General features: G+C 41.8%; 1 protein-coding gene across 7 annotated transcripts in view; it reads right to left on the bottom strand.

The window, feature by feature from the left end:
- The window catches only part of GAB3 (GRB2 associated binding protein 3), a 103,955-nt gene that overhangs the window by 45,688 nt on the left and 37,902 nt on the right, over nt 1–20,365 (bottom strand). For 5 of the 7 annotated variants that reach the window (XM_045817396.1, XM_045817392.1, XM_045817394.1 and 2 more), the window contains exons 2-4: nt 7,287–7,590; nt 4,566–4,785; nt 3,361–3,998 (exon numbers count right to left, since the gene is read on the bottom strand). In XM_045817396.1, the coding sequence (XP_045673352.1) occupies nt 3,361–3,998; nt 4,566–4,785; nt 7,287–7,590 (1,162 nt within the window). The remainder of the gene's footprint in view (nt 1–3,360; nt 3,999–4,565; nt 4,786–7,286; nt 7,591–20,365) is intronic. The other 2 variants (XM_045817393.1, XM_045817399.1) reach the window with 1 other exon arrangement.

Raw genomic sequence — 20,365 nt, 5'->3', positions numbered from 1 at the left:
CTTCAAAGTAAAAAGGTTTTGCACAGCAAAGGAATCATCAACAAAATAAAAAGACAACCCATGGAATGGAGGAACATATTTGCTGATACATCTGATAAGGAATATCCAAAATTTATGAAGTACTTACAAAACTCAACACCAAAAAAACTAACAGCCCAATTAAACGATGGGCAAAGAACCTGAATAGACACTTCTCCAAAGAGGGCACACAAATGGCCAATAGACATATGAAAAGATGCTAAACATTAATACTCATCAGAGAAATACAAATTAAAACCACAATGAGATACCATCTCACACCTGTCAGAATGGCTATCATCAATAAATCAACAAACAAGTGTTGGTGAGGACGTGAAGAAAGGGGAACCCTCTTGCACTGTTGGTGGGAATGCAGACTGGTGCAGCCACTGTGGAGAGTAGTATGGAGATACCTCAAAAAATTGAAAATGGATCTGCCTTTTGACCGAGCAATCCCAGCTCTGCAAATATATACAAAGAAACCCAAAACACTAATTTGAAAGAACATAAGCACCCCTATGTTCACTGCAGCATTATGTAAAATAGCTAAGACATGGAAGCAGCCCGTGTCCATCGATAGATGAGTGGGTAAAACAACTACAGAACACTTACACAATTGAATTCTACTTGGCCATAAAAAAGAAGAAAATTTTACCCTGTGTAACAAATAGCATGGATGGACCTGGAGGACATAATGCTAAGTGAAATAAGCCAGTCAGAGAGAAATTTCATATAATTTCACTCATATGTGGAACCTCATGAAAAAAGGGAACTAATAAGTAAAACAGAGACAGACTTGTAGATGGAGAACAGATGGACTGCTAGTGTAGGGGGGAAGTTAAGGGGTGGAGGGACTGAGCCCAAAAGAAAACGGACTCATTGATATGGACGAGGTGGTGATAGCTGGGGGTGGGGGTATAAGGTAATGGGAAAATTATAATAAAGGTTATATATTAAAGAAGGAATATGTATTATATATATGCATATATGTATATGCATTGATATACATATCTATGCTCCTATGTCTCCAAGGCTGCTGAAGTACTTACTGGCTAAAAGCTGCTTTGGAGTCACTCAGTCTAGTTTTAAATCCCCACTCTACCATTAATTAGCTGTGTAACTCTGAACACCTTACTTACACTCTGGGTCTCAATTTCCTAATCTATAAAATATGACCAGTAGCAGATTCTTTGTCATGACTGCTGGAGATGTTACATGTGTTAATGCATGTAAAGGATTTAGTACAGTGCCTGGAACACGTAAAGTACTTAAATTTAGAATTCATTATGGATGTTGTTAATAAAGAATATGGGACTTGTGTATTTGAACACAGTCCCCAATCTCCCTCTCCATTATCAGATTCCTAGTGCTATCACCAAATAACGCGAATATGACGAAAACCCTGTACCGACATCAGATAGCTTAAGGACTTTATGACAGAATAACAATGGGTTCAGACTGAAGGAAGGCACCAAGAATGGGTCCATATCCACAGTCCTATGAAACAGACACCTGGAGAACAAGTTTCTGCCAGAATCTTACTCTGTTGGATTTCCTGCTATCTCACTAATAACTTCAGAGTTTCTTTTGCTATTGAATCCTTTTGCCCATGATTTCCAAATGTTATAGCGCTCTAGGCTGAGTCCTTGGTTCTTTTCTCTTCTCTGTATTCAGTTTCTTGATGACCTCATCTAGTCCCTTGAACTTACTATCCATACACTGACAACTCCCAAATTCATACTTCCAGCTCAGGCCTCTCACTGACCTCCCGACTCACATTTCTAACAACTTACCTGACATTTCCATTAGGATCTCAAACTCAACATATCCAAACACAGCTTTCTGACCTCCACCCCATCTTCCAACTTGCTCCAGTTGTTCCTTGTCCCCATCTCAGTTTCTTTGGTCAAAAGCCATGAAGTCAACACTGATTCCATGCTTTCTCTACTGCACATCCCATGAATGAGGTTCTGTCTTCAAAATCTATCAAGCATCCAATTGCTTTTTAACAAATTTGAAAGCTACCATCCTGGTCTCAGTTACCATTACAGTTTGCCTGGATTACTACACTCATTTTCTAATTGGTTTTCCTGCTTCTACACTTGCTTCTTCAGTCTATTGTTAACACAGCAGTGATTCTATATTATAGAGCAAGGCCTATATATAAACGGAAGGATATTCATGATTTGAAAAACTCAACATTGCAAGGATGTCAAATCTTCACAGGATGATCTACAGATATGATGCAATCCTCCCCATTAATGAACCTTGACCCCACTCTGCCACCAGTCACAAACATTGAATCCAGGTGAATGTCAGTGGAGAAGGCAGAACAATCACTATGATGTGTTCCCTCTGCTTCACAGAATCTGTTTTTCGTTTGAGACTTATTTTCATATTCTATTATTCTACTGGTTTTATTTATTTCACTCTCCAAAAGTTGCTTACCTACTTTTTGTTTTCCCTTTTTCGTCTACTGCTCACATGTTAGGACTTTAAGACCCTCTGGATAATCAGCATATACTCATTCATTGAGGTTATCAGAAAGAAGAAACATGTGCAATGGTCACATCACTAGGGGTATTGGGGGAGGTCTTTGCCAATAACTCAGTTCCTCAGTCAGAATAGGAAACATACAATTTGAAGTTAGTCTGTGTTCCTTAAACTTCTATAATTCCATTAAAATGTAGCCTTGTAGGTATCAGTGTAGGTGGGAGTGATTGAATTTGGATGAAGAGAGAAGGAGGAAGAGAGAGGAAGGGATGGAGAGTGGGGGAGGGAGGGAAGGAGGGAAGCAGGAAGGCGGGGCAGGGGAGAGAGAGACACACAGAGAGAGACAGAGAGAGACAGAGAGGGAGAGAACCCCATGAAAAGGAAGCACTTTATGGAAAAAAGCAAAAGAGGGTTCCAGGAGGGCATGCTGATGGACCAAGCTGATAAACTGGGTTAGCATTATGTTGATGGTGACAACTTGATAAAAGCAACATCACTAGTGCATAGCCAGTTAGAATTTTGAAAAACCACGTCAGATGGGATGATGAATGAAGCTGATGGGATCACTGAAAATATAAGAGCTGTTCTGTTGTCTCAGAGGTCACTTGTGAGAGGCAAAGAATGGAATCAAACAGAACTGACATAAAAGATATCACCTTCTGTACCGGGTGGGTGCCAGAGTGAATCAATACAAACACCTGGAGCTTAGTGTCAGGTGGGGAGGCCATCACGTGGTCAGAGGCATGCCTAAGGGACCAGGGCTCTGACTCTTTTAGCAGCTACGGGACCCAAAGAGTTAAGAGGAGCCAGGCTTCTCCCTGTACCTGAATATTAGCATCCAACACTTACCTTTCCAGGGTCTCATGTTATCTAAGCCAGAGAGAGAAATTCTTCTTGGTGCCGTAGTACATTCTGGCTTCTTGATACTGCTGTGTCCACTCCACTGGAGCCGCTCCTCTTGGCGCCGTTCAGAGAGATGGATTGGTTTAGGGGGGCGAGGAGGTGGCACATTGGGCACAAGGTCTAGTGTTGTTGCCCCATAGGGTAAAGAACCTTGGTTTTTATCTACCTGAATGGTGGAATTTAAGGAAGTTTCCAGCAGTGGTGAAGAAACGTGGTCCCTGTATGGCCCATTGCTATCTCTATTGCATATCAGGGAAGTCCGAGGCCTTGCGTAGTAAGGCACCTCCTGAGATCCATTCCGGGGCCTCGCATAGTAAGGTACCTCCTGAGATCCATTCCGAGGCCTCGCATAGTAAGGCACCTCCTGGGATCCATTCCGAGGCCTCGCATAGTAAGGCACCTCCTGAGATCCATTCCGAGGCCTTGCATAGTAAGGCACCTCCTGAGATCCATTCCGACGGGTTAAGGGGTCGGCCAAGTTAACATAGTGCAGTGACTGCAGGCCATCAACAAAAACATCATCAGATGAAGTCTGTTCCAATGAACGGTCTGAGTTTGACCAGCTGTCACATCTGGTGGGTAAACTGAGGGAAGAAAAGTATATAAATTTGACCGAAAGTAGCAGGTCCCTGGCAGCTGTAGTAGGTACCACAGCAACACTGCTGATACTCCCTTGGCAGAAATCTAAAGAAAGCTATCTACCCACCACAAAACCCATACTGGCCTCATTCCCATTCCTCCAATATTACCTTTTATTTTACTTATATAGCCACATTCCCTCTACAACGCTCGGTCACACCAACACCTTGATGTAGGGGGAAAAAATGGTTTGTAGATTTTTTTTATATGAAAATGCAAGGTTAGAAATGAAAGCCACAATGCTGAAATACGTGACTCATTTTGTTTAGTATATCACATATTTCATCCTTCATAGTGGTTGATAATGATCTGTCCCCACCCTGTCAGTAGCAGGAAGAGAAGTGAGGGCAGATATACCCACTAAAACCTGCTGCAGCTAAACAGACTGATTCAGTCAGGCTAGTGAGCACATCTCACTGACAGACCCTGAGAGAGGAGGCAGTGTGGGCACGGCAAACAGGGGAGAGTGTGTAGGAGGCCTGGCTCAGAGGGAGTTTGGTGCATAAGCATACCTGGCATGGTGCAGTCTTCCAGTCTCACAGTTGGACAGAATCAGATAATCAGGAAGTAAGGGAAACTCTGACTCACTTCTGGTTTCCTCAGTGGCTACAGTATTAGAGTTTGGGTCATCTCTTGGCAAGGAGGAGCTGACAGCATGGGCAGTGTGAAGGGAGCTGGCAGAGGATGGCTGGAGGGAGCAGGGCGTGTGAGAGAGGCTCTCCATGGAATCTGCTGGAGAAATCATTTCCCACGTTAACGTTTAAGAATGGCTATAACACTCACTCACAATTTCTCAAACAGCATCTAAAGAAGCCAGATAAAAGATGCAAATTACAGCTGGTGTTTGTACTGATGGAGGAGACCACTTCCCCAAGCTATAAACAATGTCTGGGAAAGAAGGCCAATGTTCTTAAGAGTGAAGTGTTGAATCAATTAAGAGTTAAAAAAAAAGAAAAAAAAAAGAAAAGAAGCATCCTTGGTATAAAAATTTGCAGTTAGACAGTCTATACACAGCTTCTTTATGGCCCTCAGCCCCAGCCCTGCATCACTGTTTATTCACTCAACAAATATACATATATACACATATTTATGCATATCAAACACATATGTATGTACTTACATGTGCATTTCTGCATACATGTATATATGCATATATAGATATCTGTTCATGTCTATGTATATAGAATATCTACTTTGCACCTACTATGTGCCCAGAACTGTTCTAACTCTTCTGCTACAGCCAAGACAAAGACTCAGCCCTTACTGTCCACCAGAAGGGATAGACAAGTAACATGAATAAAGAACACTGTTAAAGATTGACTGTTAATGACATATAAGGAAAAGGAAGATTAAAAAGGGGGTGTTGTGGTGACTAGTAAAGCCCACATTTCACAAGGAACATAACATTCAGAAACCCCCAATAAAAAGCCCCCTTTTATTTCCCCTCTGAACCCAGTTAGTAGGAGTTCTGAATTCCTGAGTCAGGGTGGCCCAGAAACACCTGGGTTCAAGTTCAGGCCCTATTATCTAGCTGTTGTGACCTTGGGAAAATTACCCTCCTGTTCCAGGTTTCCTTCTCTGTGAAGTGGAGATGCAAATACTAGTACATATGCCACAGAATTGGTCTAGGGAATAAGATGAGCTAATATGCAAAAGCATTTAGCAATGTTCCTGGCCAAAGTCTGCACAGTATGCTGACTACCTGTGGCTGCTGTAGACAGAACCAAACATATGTGAAAAGCCACAAGAAACCCCTTCGGGTGTGGTTCTCCAATGAAGAGGACTCTGCCCTCACATCCTTCTAAAAACTAAGGGGAAATACAGGGAATAAAAGAGGTCATAGGGGGTTTCAGGCTTCCTCCAGCTTCATGCCAGAACTTTCCATTTCCTGCTTGGTGCCTTACTCATTCCTGTTCCTCTTTGAATACTGGGAAACATGTTATGTATCTATGTCTTAGGATAACTCCTAGATGAGGAAAGAAACAGAGAAAACACATAACATAATACATGAATATACATCCAGTTTAGGCTGAAGGTAGGGACTAGGGTGGCAAAGAGTGGGCAGCAAAGCTAGAGGAGTTGGTCAAGGAGCCTCTGGCCATTTGCCAATGTGAGAATCCAGCCAGGGTGCCTTCACTGCCACTTTGCTAATAAACTTTATCTGTTGTAGCAAGGGTAAAGAACTCGTCAGCACTTCATTTCCTTTCATTTGAGTGCTGTCAAAGCTCAACAATGTAACTGAATAGCTTCACTTAATAAGCTTCCCCGGTTCATTAAAAAAAAGAGAGAGTTTTGTCCTCAGGAAACACTCTCTCACATGCTCGTAAAGATGCAACTCTGACTCTCCACCACCACCTAGCGTTTAACATAGATATTTCAGCGGCCAATGCTAAGCATTCAGAAACAGTAGAAATGTTGAAGCAACTGTTGACCATGGAATTTAGGAGTAAGGGGCTAAAAGAAATAAGATGGAAAGTTTTATGGTTCGAGGATCAGGGCATGCTGCCCAACAACAAAACCCATGAAGGGGAATGAATTGGAACCCTAGGTGCAATCTATCTGCTTTATTGCATAGAATGGTCAGTGTCTGTGAATGAGAAAGGGAGAGTGAGAATAAGAGAGAGAGGAGAAAGAACCTCATGACTCATTTGCTCCCACTGCCCAGAAATGGAACAGAGCAAATTTGGACCTAATTTCCCTTGCAGAGACCTAAAACCAATTACAGATATGAGGATTTTTTCCCTGCCTATGATAAGTAGCCAAGTTCTGTCTTTCTACTACCTACTCCTAAGTAATACAATAGGTAACAGAAAAGCTGCAGTTCCATGAATTAATGAAAGATGGTGATATTTAATATTTCTAGAAAATCAGCAGTAGCAGCACTGGGAAAATCAGAGCCCCATGAGACGTCCTCACCCATGTTTTACTTTCACTGAATGCATTCTCTGTGACTTATGAGAGCAAAGGCACAGAGCAGCTTCAAAGCCTTTTTGATGTTGCCTATAATGTTCAGTGCATGGTACATGTAAACCTGAAGCCTAACACCTGGTAAAAGGGAGAAATTTCTGGTACTGTATTTGGGGGGGGGCAGTTCTGATACAAATTACCCTGCCAAAACACCCTCAGAGGTAGGCTTGCTACCTTCTATGGTTTTCCCATAGTAGCTCTCCAGTGCATGTGCTGTGTCCCAGGCACCCGCCGTCAGCACATAGGAATCATGACTCTGTTCTCACCTGCACCACCCTCCAGGTGGCCGAAGTTGCAGACCTGAGTGATGCTGTATACCCACGCCTGCATTTCTGCCTCGGTCTTGGCCACCAGATAGAATGTACGAGAAGTAGTCTTAACAATGAACACGAAATTATTTTGAAACTCCTTCCGAACGAAGCCAGGGCCTGAATGCTTCCACACTGTACACTCGCTGAGGTCTATCACACGAATGGGCTTGCTCGAGTGTTTGTTCCTGTAGTACTCCAAGACGTCAGGGTTGCCACTCATGCGGCCCCGTCGGAGGACAAACCAGCGCTTGCGCCAGGCCTGTGGAGAGACAATTCAACAAGGAGTTACTACCAATTGCTCTTGCTTTAGAGACCCTGCTAAGAACCTATTTCATAGCAAGGACAGCAAAAAGAAGTAAATCAGCTATTTGAACAATGAAATGCAAAGTCCACCCTGTTTGGGATTAAAGTGTGCCATCTTCAACTCTGCTTTCTTCGATGATTATAGGATGTGTCATTATCAAAGAGTGTGGTAATAGGGTTCATTCCCACAGGTCGAAGGACCAGAATTATACAATCAGTGCAGCACAGGTATGTACAATAATACAAACTTATTTATACTCAGGTCTTAAAAAAAAAAACAAAACCTTAGTAATGAAGAAGAAGGATGCTTTCTTATCACTATCTCGGTTTCAAAGCCAGTATCATACATTAAAATCAGATGCAAATCATGATTGCCTACCATTGTTAGTATCATGTAACATTGTTATTTAACTTCTAGAGAATTACTCAACAAGAAAAGAAAAATCATACACATTGGAGAGGAGATAACCCATTTAATCTCCAAAACTATGGTATAGGAGACACAACTATTGTATGTCCATTTTATGTATGAAAAAAATGAGAAATTAGCTAATGTGCTCAAGGTCACACAGCTAAGGTGCTGTAGGAATGGATTTGAACTCCAGTAAGGGTGAAAGGATCAGTAATGAATGTGAAGAAAAAAAGTAGAGAGGGGTGTGTGGCCAATTCTTTAGAGATGTGTCACTGTAAAGGGGAGATCTCTGGGGTCAAGGAATTTTTTTTTAAGATTTATTTATTTATTTTTTAGAGAGGGGAAAGGAGAGAGAAAGAGAGGTAGAGAAACATCTATGTACAGTTGCCTCTCATGCGCCCCCTACTGGGGACCTGGCCCACAACCCAGGCATCTGCCTTGTAATCGAACTGGTGACTCTTTGGTTTGCAGGCCCGCGCTCAATCCACTGAGCTATACTCAGCAGGGCAAGGGATAACTTTTAAACATGGAAGACACATGCATTTCCTCTCCCTCCTCCCAATCACAGTGTTTCTCAATCAGGGATCAAGATGACCTACAGGACATCTGAAAATAATTGTATTTTGTTTATCATTAAGGTGGTAGGGGTAGGGTGGCAGGAATTGTCTGGCTTAAAACTATCAGTTCCATGTTGAGAATACACTGTAACAATTGAAAGGAATTTTGTTAGTGCAATAAAGATCTTAGAAAGAGTCAAGTCTTGAGGTAAGATGATCAGGCAAAGCTTATTATACGCTCAACAAAGAAAAGTGAATGATACTGGAAAGAAACCAGCTGAGATAATGGCAGACTAGAGCTACTGAGAAGGACATAAGCCTCCTCAGCTCCTGACTCACCCTTGACATAAAATGTTTGCTGCTGGCAGTTCCAAGAAGATGTGCAAATCCTATCAGATAAATGGATAGCTACCTTTTTGGGTATGAGGCCTGGGGAAAGAGATATTTGCAAGTGACCATATCCATGCTATTCTAATAAGTCCTCAGTATCAGTAAACTTCCCTTCTGTCCCCTGGAGGCAGGGAGAAAGAAGTGAGGACTCTCCTCAAGTTCCCTATCTTTTAGTTTTAGGTGCCCTTTGCTCAGTGCGTGCCACCTGGCCAGCCTGCATGGATACCATGTGCTTGCTCTGCTGGAGAGAACTGAGCACAAAAGTAAGGGGCTGATGGGCTGATAGCAGGACTTTCTTCCATTGAAGAGACTCAATGTTGCAGTTGGCAAAAGCAAGTGGAGAGATTTATAGCTCTGTGGTTTGCTCTCCTGTGCAGTGGCATGTGTGACAGCAGGAAGTGCGGGATTCTGCCAGGAGGCATGGTGACCACTGGAACAGGAAGTCTCCTATATCTCTAACTTCATTTTTGCCTGACACATGTATAAGCCCACCAGCTTTGACCAAGAGGCCAGGGGGAACAGAAAGGCCACCGTTTGGAGCATTCTCAGCTCCCTCCCTGCTCAGAGAACATAAGATCTGAGACAGAATCTGATAAAGCACTGAAGAGAGGAAGGCCAATTGGCAGAAAGTACCTGCAATTATACCTCAGAATAAAAAGCCCTTTAGAACCCGTAGCAGGGGCCAGCCATCAGAAGGAGGGCAGTTGCTCCATGTTGGGCTGGAACAGAGAGGGAGAAACAGGGCCTGGCAGGTGGGCCCTGGCTTGGTTCTGCCTTTACAGACAGTGTACAGCTCTAAGGAGATGTTTGGCCACTTAGAAGAGGGACAAAGCAGTGTGATTTAGTTCTTGTTTATAAGATGGGAGAAGTAGCCCAGTCAGGTGGCTTAGTTGGTTGGAGAGTCATCCCATACACCAAAATGTTGTGGGTTTGATCCCTGGTTGGGGTGCATGTGGGAGGCAACTGATCGATGTTTCTCTCTCACATTGATCTCTCTCACTCCCCCTCCTTCCCTCCCTCTCTCCCAACGTCCCTCTCCCTCTCTTTCTAAAATCAATTTTTAAAAAACATATCCTTGGGCCCTGGCTAGCATAGCTCAGTGGATTGAGCACAGGCTGCGAATCAAAATGTCGCAGGTTTGATTCCCAGTCAGGGCACATACCTGGGTTGCAGGCCACAGCCCCCAGCAACCGCACATTGATGTTTCTCTCTCTCTCTTTCTCCCTCCATTCCCTCTCTAAAAATAAATGAATAAAATCTTTAAAAAAATCCTTGGGTGAGGACTTTTTAAAAAAGATGGAAGAAATAATATCATGTTTGTATGCTCACATAGTAATCCAGGAGGGAGACAAAAATGAGTCAGTAAATTCCTATAGCAAAAACATGGTATTCAACAGAGTGGAGACAACAAACATGAGGAAAGGAGCTCCAGTGTCACTGTGGGGTATGGGGTGAGGGAAAGGGGAAACCTGGGCTTCTGGCAGTGACTGAGGTAAACAGGAAAGTAAGGACCAGTCCCGGTATTCCCTGTGATGACATGGGCCCAAGGAAGGGGCCTTGGGGATGAAAGGATGTCATGTGTGCCTGCTAAGGAAAGCTTTAATGGGGGTCTGGGATACCCCAAACTTTCCAAAAGTCACTTTGGTAGGGACATGTGAAGAGGAGGGAATTAGAATTATGAAATGGGTAGATTCAATGCAGGGTAATGAGAGCGCTAGTAGAGGTGTCAACCAGGAGCAGTGGGTGTGTAAAAAGGAGAATGACACGGACAAGTCTGGTTTTCACTCATTTGTTCAACGATTATCTGTTAATACGCTACTAATATGCTGGACACCGTGCAGAAACTGAGGAAATGGAGGTGAACAAGCCACAGGCCCTGCCACTCAGTCTTGCGGGTAGCAAAGGAAGTGGGCAGATGGTTAAACAGACAATTGTAGTCAGTGAGATAAGTGCTATGAGAAGAGAAAGCCAAAATGCTATGGTAACACACGAGAGATCGGTAGGTGTAGGGAAGCTTCCAAAAGGAAATGATAGCTAAGCTTACTTAGACTGACAAAGGGCTAAATAAGTAGCATGCGTGAATGCAGGTAGTTCAACAGAGCTGAATGGCAAGCGTGAGAGTGGAAAGGAAAATGAATAGTCACCCAGTAACTTGAATAGGCTATAGCATCATTTTCATGCTAAATCTGGCAAACTCATCAGCATGTTCTTTCTTGGGTTTGTAAATCTCTACCTAACAGTTGTAATGATGCAAAAGCAGAAATGACACATTCTTAGAACTCTTTGTTAGATAGGTAGAACCAGAGGCTGTGTATGGTTTTGTTCCATCAGGCTTATTACAAGCCTCTGGAAGTGGAACACATGTGACAAAGACCCCTGAAGGCAGTCACTTGGCACCAAAGTGAAGCTCTTTCCAATGAAACAGTGCCACTAGGAAGTTATCAAATGTGAAGGGTCACATCAAAAGGACACAGGAGTTCACCTGATGTTCCCATGGACAAAAGTGGAGTGACATCAGCTTTAATAAGTACAATAATTCCAGTGGCTTGAAATCCATCAAATATGTTTAAGTGCATGAATTCTCATGATATTAAAAAAGAAAAAAAGAATTTGTCATCCTTAGAGGATATGAGGGACCACTTCACTTTCTTGCAAACTGGCAAGTAAGGGGAAAGAATTGAGCATTACCCTGCCTTTCCTAGATAAGCCATCCCACTGAACACATTTTTATAAACATATTTGGACTAATAAAGAAAGACAAATGATAGAAGTAGGCTATCACCATTTTGCCATCCCCAGGGAATGAGTAGGTATAAGTATTAAGCATCAACAGTGGCCAACTCAGGAAGAGAAACAAGCAGGCACCTTCAGGAGCCGAGCATGAGGCAGTGGATAAAAAAGAGGCCACATACTAAACCTGACAAATTCAGAGGACACTTGTGTGGTGGGCCTTGCAAACTTACAGACAAAAAGTAACCACATAAGATGGTCTGAAATTAAAACTTTCATACTAAAAGCTGTTTCTGACTGGTAGTAATATCCCAGGGTGGTGTTTTTCCCTAACACAGGTCAATCTTTACCTTAATTGAACCTGTCTGTAGTCTTTTTGCATGTAGCATAACACACCTGATAACATGCCTTTAGAATAACAAAGTAGTTCCTTTTTTTCTGGACACCTCAAAGCACAACCAACACCAGAAGGAAGACCACAAATCTCCTTGTTATTGCTATCACGATAATTATTGACTGTTATCTACCCAGCAAGAGAGAGAGACAGAGACATCACTGTGAGAGACAATCATCCATCAAACATCAATCAGTTTCTTCCCATATGCCTGCAAACAGGATTCAAGCTTCTAACTCTTTGGTGGATGGGGTGATGCTCCAACCCACTGAGTCACCTGGCCGGGCTGTTCATTTTACTTTTCACCCAGTCCCAGAGGTTCCCCTGCTTCACTTTCTCCCACCTCCCTAATCTATCACCAATGGATTTGTGTAACTGCCCTGTGTGTTCTCCTCTGATTTCATAAAATTAAGTGGTAAAACTGCCATTTTCCAGAGCATTTTCTCAATCTGTTGAGATTTTGCTTCTGGGCAATTGTCGTCAGTTTGGCTCAAACAAACTCATAAAATTTCTTACAGGTTTCTATGTTTCTTCTGTTAACAAGGCAAAAGCCAGATTGTTGGAAATTATTCAGACCAAAGGCCCAAGTTTTTCAGCAGATAAATAAGAAAAAGAAAGGACAGGAGTATGGAGAATCTATGGGTTTAAGGACACTTAAAGGATGTATCAGATTTTTTTCAAAGCACTAGACTAAATTATAGTGCCCAGGTGATGCTCACTTGAGTGATAAAAACATTAAAAATGCAAAGAAGATGATTTCTATACATATCAGGAACCATAGTTAGTTATGCGGAGAAGGAAGATGTTGTGACTGAGATGGGGCACATGGAGGGGCTTTGGCAGTGAATGGCAAAGTTATTTTTGAGCTGGTTGGTGGTTACAAGGGGGCTGACCTAATAGTAATTTAGTGCACCATACATTTTTTTAAAAATGTGGTTTGCTACATTTGTGTTTTCTTTTATGATAAAAAGGATTTTCAAGTATTTCCTCTGGGCAGGGCATACTCATGGATTCATTCAATAGTAACTGAGTGCCTATTACGTGCCAGGCACAGTGCATGAATGGAAGAAGGGTGCCAGGTTGTCAGGGAATTGGTAAGCTCACAGAGGACCCTCCCCAGTTGTTCCTAACTGGGGAGATGTTTCCATTTTACAAGTGCAAGATTCCTGGTTTCCAAGCCTGCACTAGACTCCACATTCTCACCTCAGGCCTCCCCTGTAGGGTAGGTGGGGAGCAGCTTGGAAAGCCACAATGGAAAAGGGTGAAGTAAACAGTTCAAGAAAGACTGTTTAAGCCAATGAGCATATCCTGAACTACAGAGATCTAGAAAGCAGAGTCATTTTGCAAACAAGTATCCACAAATATGACTCAGAGAAAGAGTTCAGAAAAAGCGGGGGCTGAATTGAAAGTCAGGTGACCTGCATTTGAATTCTGATTGTCCTTTAGACTTTCCCAGTGACTTAAACAATGAACTGCTGTGAACCTCAGTCCTGCCATATGTAAAGGAAGATAATAAACTTTGTCCTGCCTCCCTTATGGTATAATTGGAGTGAACCAGTGAGAAAATAGATAGCAAAACATTAGCAATTTAAAGTAACTTATAAAATGACAGTGAGATTGTTGCCCCTGCCACAACCCTGCACAAGGTACCTGCTTGCCCTGGGAAAATTGCTTCTCCTCCTCTGGAGCCCACATCCCCCACTGTGACCTGATGGACTCTGAGGGCTTTTCCAGTTCTAACCATCAAAAGATCTGTTTCCCATCAGCCTTTCCCTGTCACAGCCACCAAGCTGAGTCATTACCACCCCACCAGTATCATCTCTTAACAACAAAAACCTGCAACATCCTGTAATTTTGCGAAAAAAGTGTTTTTGCTCATTTCTAAAATATAAACTCCTCCAAGGAAAATGTGTCTAGATCACAGGCCTATTTGCTTGTATGGAATTGTTAGAGGAATAATTGAATTTCATCCTTCTGAGAGTAAAAGCTATATGTCGGTCTTCTCTTAAGCCAATCCAATTTGCAGATTAACATCTACAAATACCTCCTAGCTTCTTGTTGATTGAGAGTGACCCACTAGGTTAAACAAAGGTGCAAGTGCCCGCAGGACTGAGGTGGGTGATGTGTGCATTTGGAAAAGTGCAATCACTTTAATATGTAGGGAAGAGGGACTGAGACTTGAATCTGAACTTCCCTGTTATAGGTTGAATTGTGCCCCCCTCTAAATTCATACACTGAAATCCTAACTCCCAGTACCTCAAGGTGTCACTGTGTTTTGAGATAGGGTCTTTACCAAGTTAAAATGAGACCATTAGAATGGGCCCTAATCCAATATGACTGGTGACCTTAAAAAAAGGAAAACTTCGAACACAGCTATGCAGTGAAGGAAGACATTGTGAAGCAACAGAGGGAGAAGATGGCCATCAACAAACCAAGGAGAGAGGCCTGGAACAGATTCTCCCTCATACCCCTCAGAAGGAACCAATCTTAGAATCCCAGCTTCCAGAACTGGAGGATAATTTGTATTGCTTAAGCCACCCAGTTTGTGATATTTTGTTACAACAGCTTCAGCAAACCAATACATTCTCCAACCTTTAATATGCATCTGAATCACCTGGAGAACAACTACTTCTTGCCACTTTGGTACATCTGACATTAAACTTGTCCCCTACCCATAAAACCAACTAGGAAAGTAGACCAAATATATGAAACACCTGTTTTCAGACGTTGGACGGTGGTTAATGCAGGGCTGTGGTCAGTATGAGAAGAGAAAAAAAGAGGGGAGCCCTATGACCACCTGGCTTTCAGCCTACAGTCATATTTCAAGACTACAAGTGCAGGGAGAGGATCCCAAACAGAGAATAGAAATCTTGCAGAATTCCGAAGACAGAGATCAGAATTCTAGATAGTTGAGGTGGCTGAAATTTGTAGAGCAGAACACCAGAGAGGAAGGAGCTATATAAAGAAAGAGCTCAAGCCCTGGCTGGTGTGGCTCAGTGGACTGAGCACCAGACTGTGAGCCAAAAGGGCACAGGTTTGATTCCCAGTCAGGGCACATGCCTGGGTTGCGGGCCAGGTCCCCAGTAGAGGGCATGCGAGAGGCAACCACACATTGCTGTTTCTCTCCCTCTCTTTCTCCTTCCCTTCCCTTCTCTCTAAAATATAAATGAATAAAATCTTAATAAAAAAAAAGAAAGAAAGAGCTCCAGAAATCTACATAGGAATCTCCCCTGTCCCCTGTGAGACTTTGGCTGAATAGTAGTACATGCACTTGTGTAGGGTGCAACCCCTTGAAGTGAATCCAAAAACAACTACTGAACACTCAGCAATGAATAACTGCTGGAGCTCACACCGGGCTGAGAATTCTGATGAGCTAACCACAAAGAAACCTGAGACATTCAGCAGAGACTCAGGAAAGGCCAAACCTTAGAGTTAGCAGTAGGCCAAACTGCCCTTAGAGTACAGTCTACTCTAGACCTAACCTAAGAAAGCTTAAAAAAAAATCTTGAAATGATTGAGCGGATCTTTTTTTTTTAAATCCTCACCCATGGATGTTTGTTGATTTTAGAAAGAGAAGAGAAGGAGAGAAAGAGAAACATCAATGTGAGAAACAAACATCGATTGCCTTCCCGACCAGGAATTGAACCTGCAACCTAGGCATGTGCCCTGACTGGAAGTGAATCTACAGCCTTTTGGTGTACACGATGACATTCCAACCAACTGAGCCACCTAGCCAAGGCAAGGTCTTGCCTGTCTTGATCACCTCTTTATACCTAGTGGTGTCTGGCACAAAATAGTTGCTCAGTAAATACCTGTTGGTTGAATTCTACACATTATTTCATGGTATCAAAGGTCCAGGTTTAAAACACTACTCTTGAGGGATCTAAGATGGCAGAGGACTAAGTGGAAGCTACACTAACCTCCTCCTGAGACCAATCTGTAATTACAATTAAACTGTAGAGAAATCATCCAGAATAATCAACTGAACACCAGCTGGAGAGAAACCTTATGAATACAGACAGGCAGAAGAAAACACTTCATCACAATGTGACTGGTAAGAAGTGTGGAGGAGACGCAAGAGGGCTGGCTGGGCTCCCACAGCTGGCAGCTGAAGTTCTGGATGGATATTTCAGTGGCCAGGAGGTTCCCCCTAAAAAGTGTGGGGTCTAAATCCCAAGCTGGTCTCCCCAGCCTGCAACACCAGAGACAGAAATGAACCCAGATAACATCCAGCTGTGAAAAGGACCAGGGTTTCTGTCTGCCAGGGAGAGATGGCTGTAGACTTAGAGAACCTCTTAAAGGGCCAATGCACATATTTCATTTGCAGCCACTTACTCTGTGTGCCAGCAAAGGGAGGGCAGAGTGACACTTGAGGGCAGGGAGGGACTAGAGACACTTGAGGACAGTCTGAGTTTGGTGACTCTGGGGAGAAAACTAAAGGAACAGCCAGCAGGATCCTTGTGCTGAGTCATCCTCCATATTGCAGAAGCCATCTTTCTCCAAATGGCATTAGCCTGAAGGGAAGCAATAGCCCCAACTTCAGGAATTACTCTGCCCCACTTTGTGGTACTTAAGCCTCACTGATAATTACAGATTGATTAGATCCACAGCCAATTATAATAGTAGCTGATTAGTTTAACATATAAGGCAGAAAAACAAAACCAGCCAAAATGGGAAGACAAAGAAACAGACCTCCAAGAATGAGAGGCTTCTCCAGAAGAACTACATAAAATGGAAGCAAGAAATTTACCAGACAGAGTTTAGAGTAATGATTATAAGGATACTCAAAAGCATGAAAAAAGATATAGAAACCATATAAAAGGACCAGTCAGAACTAAAGAATGCAATATCTGAAATAAATAATACACTGGAAAGAATAAACAGTAGGTTAGATGAAGCAGAGGATTGATCAGTGTTTTGGAGACGACAAGGTAGAAAAAACACCCAGGTAGAGCAGCAAAAGGAAAAAGAAATGAGAATTTAAGAAACATTTTGGAAACATGAAGTGTAACAACATCCGCACCATGGCAATACCAGAAGAAGAAAGTGAGCAAAGGATTCAGTACCCATATGAGAAAATAATGAGAGAAAACTTGCCTAATTTGGTGAAGGAAAAAGACACACAGGTCCAGGAAGCTCAGAGAGTCCCAAACAAGTTGAACCCAAAGAGACCTACACCAAGACACATCGTAATTAAAATGACAAGGCATAAAGACAAGGAGAGAATCCTAAAAGCCACAAGAGAAAAGTAGGGAATTACCTACAAGGGAGCACCAATTAGACTGTCATCTGATTATTCATGAGAAACATTGCAGGCCAGAAGGGAGTGGTCTGAAATATTCAATGAAAAGCAAGGACCTACAACCAAGGCTATTTGACCCAGCAAGGCTGTCATTTAAAATAGATGGAGAAATAAGGAGCTTCCCAGAGAAGAAAAAGCTAAAGGAGTTTATTAACACTACACCAATATTGCAAAAATGTTAAAGGGCTTGCAAGGAGAAGGAGGAGAATGAGGAGAAGAATGGAAAAAAACAAAGGAAAACAATCTAACAATAAAATGGTGCTACATATATATCTATCAATAATCACCTTAAATGTAAATGGCTTAAATGCTCCAACCAAAAGACAGAGGGTGGCTGAATGGATAAGAAAATAAGACCCATATGTATGTAGCCTCCAAGAGACCCATCTCAGATTGAAAGATACAAACAAACTAAAAGTAAAGGGTTGGAAAAAAAACATATTTCATGCAAATGGAAAAGGGAAAAAAGCTGGAGTAGCAGTCCTTATAGCCTACAAAATGGACTTTAAAACCAAGGCTATAGTAAGAGATGAAGGACACTATATAATGATAAAGGGAACAATTCAACAAGAGGATACAACCCTAGTAAACCTTTACACACCCAACACAGGAGCACCTAAATATGTAAAACAAATCTTGATTTACATACAGGGAGAGATTGGCAGAAATACAGTCATATTTTGGGTTTTAACACCCCATTGACTTCAATGCATAGATCTTCCAAGCAGAAAATCAACAAGGAGACTGACTGCAGCAGCTTTACAGGACACACAATCAAATGGATTTAATCGATATCTTCAGAGCATTTCACCCCAAAGCAGCAGAATATACATACTTGTCAAGTGCATGTGCAGTGTTTTCTAGGATAGACCACATGGTAGAACACAAAACAAGTGTCAATAAATTCAAGAAGACTGAAATCATATTAAGCATCTTCTCCGTCCACAGTGCTATGAAATCAGATATCAACCACAAGAACAGTGAAAAACACACAAAGACACGGAAGCTAAATAACATGTTATTTTAAAATGAATGTGTCAGCCCTGGCTGGCGTAGCTCAGTGGATTGAGCACGGGCTGCAAACCAAAGCATCGCAGGTTCTATTCCCAGTCAGGGCACATGCCTGGGTTGCAGGCCACAGCCCCCAGCAACCGCACATTGATGTTTCTCTCCCTTTCTCCCTCCCTTCCCTCTCTAAAACTAAATTAAAAAAATAAAATCTTTTAAAAAAATGAATGGGTCAACAACAATATCAAGGAAGAAATCAAAAGATATCTTGAAACAAATAAAAATGAGGACACAACAATCCATAACCTGTGGGACACTGGGAAAGCAATCTTAAGAGGGGCACTCATAGCATTACAGGCCTATCTCAAAAACAAGACAAAGCTCAAACAAATGATCTAGCGTCACACTTAAAGGAACTTGAAAACGAAACATAAACAAAGGCCAAAGTGAGTAGAAGGAAGGAAATAATAAAGATTAGAGCAGAAATAAACAAGAGTCTAAAAAAATGATACAAAAGACCAATGAATTCAAGAGCTGCTTCTTCGAAAGATAAACAAGACTGACAAATCTTTAACCAGACTCATCAAGAAAAAGAGAAAGGACACAAATAAATCAGAAGTGAAAGAGGAGAAATAACTGCCATTAAAGAAATACAAAGGAATGTAAGAAAATATTATGAACAACTATATGCCAACAAGCTGGGTAACCTGGATGAAATGGATAAATTCCTAGAAACACACAATCTTCCAGAACTAAATCAGGAAGAATCAGAGAATCTGAATAGACAAATGCCACCTAATGAAATTGAAGCAGTAATCAAAAAGCTCCCCAAAAAAACAAAAGCCCTGGACCAGATGGCCTCACAGGTGAATTTTCCCAAACATTCCAAGAAGAACTAACACCTCTCCTTCTCAAACTATTTCATAAAATTCAAGAAGAGGGAAAAATTCAAAACTGATTTTATGAGGCCAGTATTACCCTAAACCAAACCCAGATAAAGACACTACAAAGAAAGAAAATTGTAGGCCAATATCCCTGAAGAACATAGATGCTAAAATCCTCAACAAGATATTAGCAAACCCATACAGCAACACATCAAAAAGATCATACACCATGATCAAGTAGGATTTATTCTGGGAATGCAAGGACGGTATAACAGTCACAAATCAATAAATGTGATTCACCACATAAAAAAAAGGCGAAGGATAAAAACCACATGGTCATATCAATATATGCAGAAAAATCATTTGATAAAATCCAGCATTCATTTATAATTGAAACTCTCAGCAGAGTGGGAATAGAGGGAACATACCTAAACATAGTAAAGGCCATATATGACAAACCCACTGTCAGCATCTTACTCAATGGGCAAAGACTACAAGCATTCCCCTTAGGATCAGGCATAAGACAGGGATGTCTGCTTTACCTCTCTTATTCAACATAGAACTAGAAGTCTTAGCCACAGCAATCAGACAAGAGGAAGAAAACAAAAGACATCCAAATTGGAAAGGAAGAAGTAAAACTGTCTTTATTTGCTGATGACACGATACTGTACATAGAGAACCCCAAAGATTCCACCAAGAAACTACTAGATCCGATAAATGAATTCAGCAAACTGGCAAGATACAAAGTTAATATACAGAAATCAGTTACATTTTTACATATCACTAACAAACTAACAGAAAAGGAAATTAAAAAATAATCCCATTCACAATTGCTTCAAAAAGAATAAAATACCTAGGAATAAACCTAACCAAGGATGTCAAAGACCTGTACTCAGAAAATTATAAGACAATGAAGAAAGAAAAAGAAGATACAAATAAGTCGAAGCACATACCATGTTCATGGATAGGATGAATTAACATCATTAAACTGTCCATACTACCCAAAGCAATCTACAGATTCAGTGCAATTCCTATCAAGATTCCAAAAATGTAT

Source organism: Phyllostomus hastatus, unplaced genomic scaffold (genome assembly GCF_019186645.2).
Source record: "Phyllostomus hastatus isolate PE091 unplaced genomic scaffold, TTU_PhHast_1.1 phas_scaffold_255, whole genome shotgun sequence".
In the NCBI taxonomy this organism is placed as follows: Eukaryota; Metazoa; Chordata; class Mammalia; order Chiroptera; family Phyllostomidae; genus Phyllostomus; species Phyllostomus hastatus.
The sequence above is the reverse complement of the archived record's forward strand: the minus strand, read 5'-3'. Positions and strand labels throughout refer to the sequence as shown.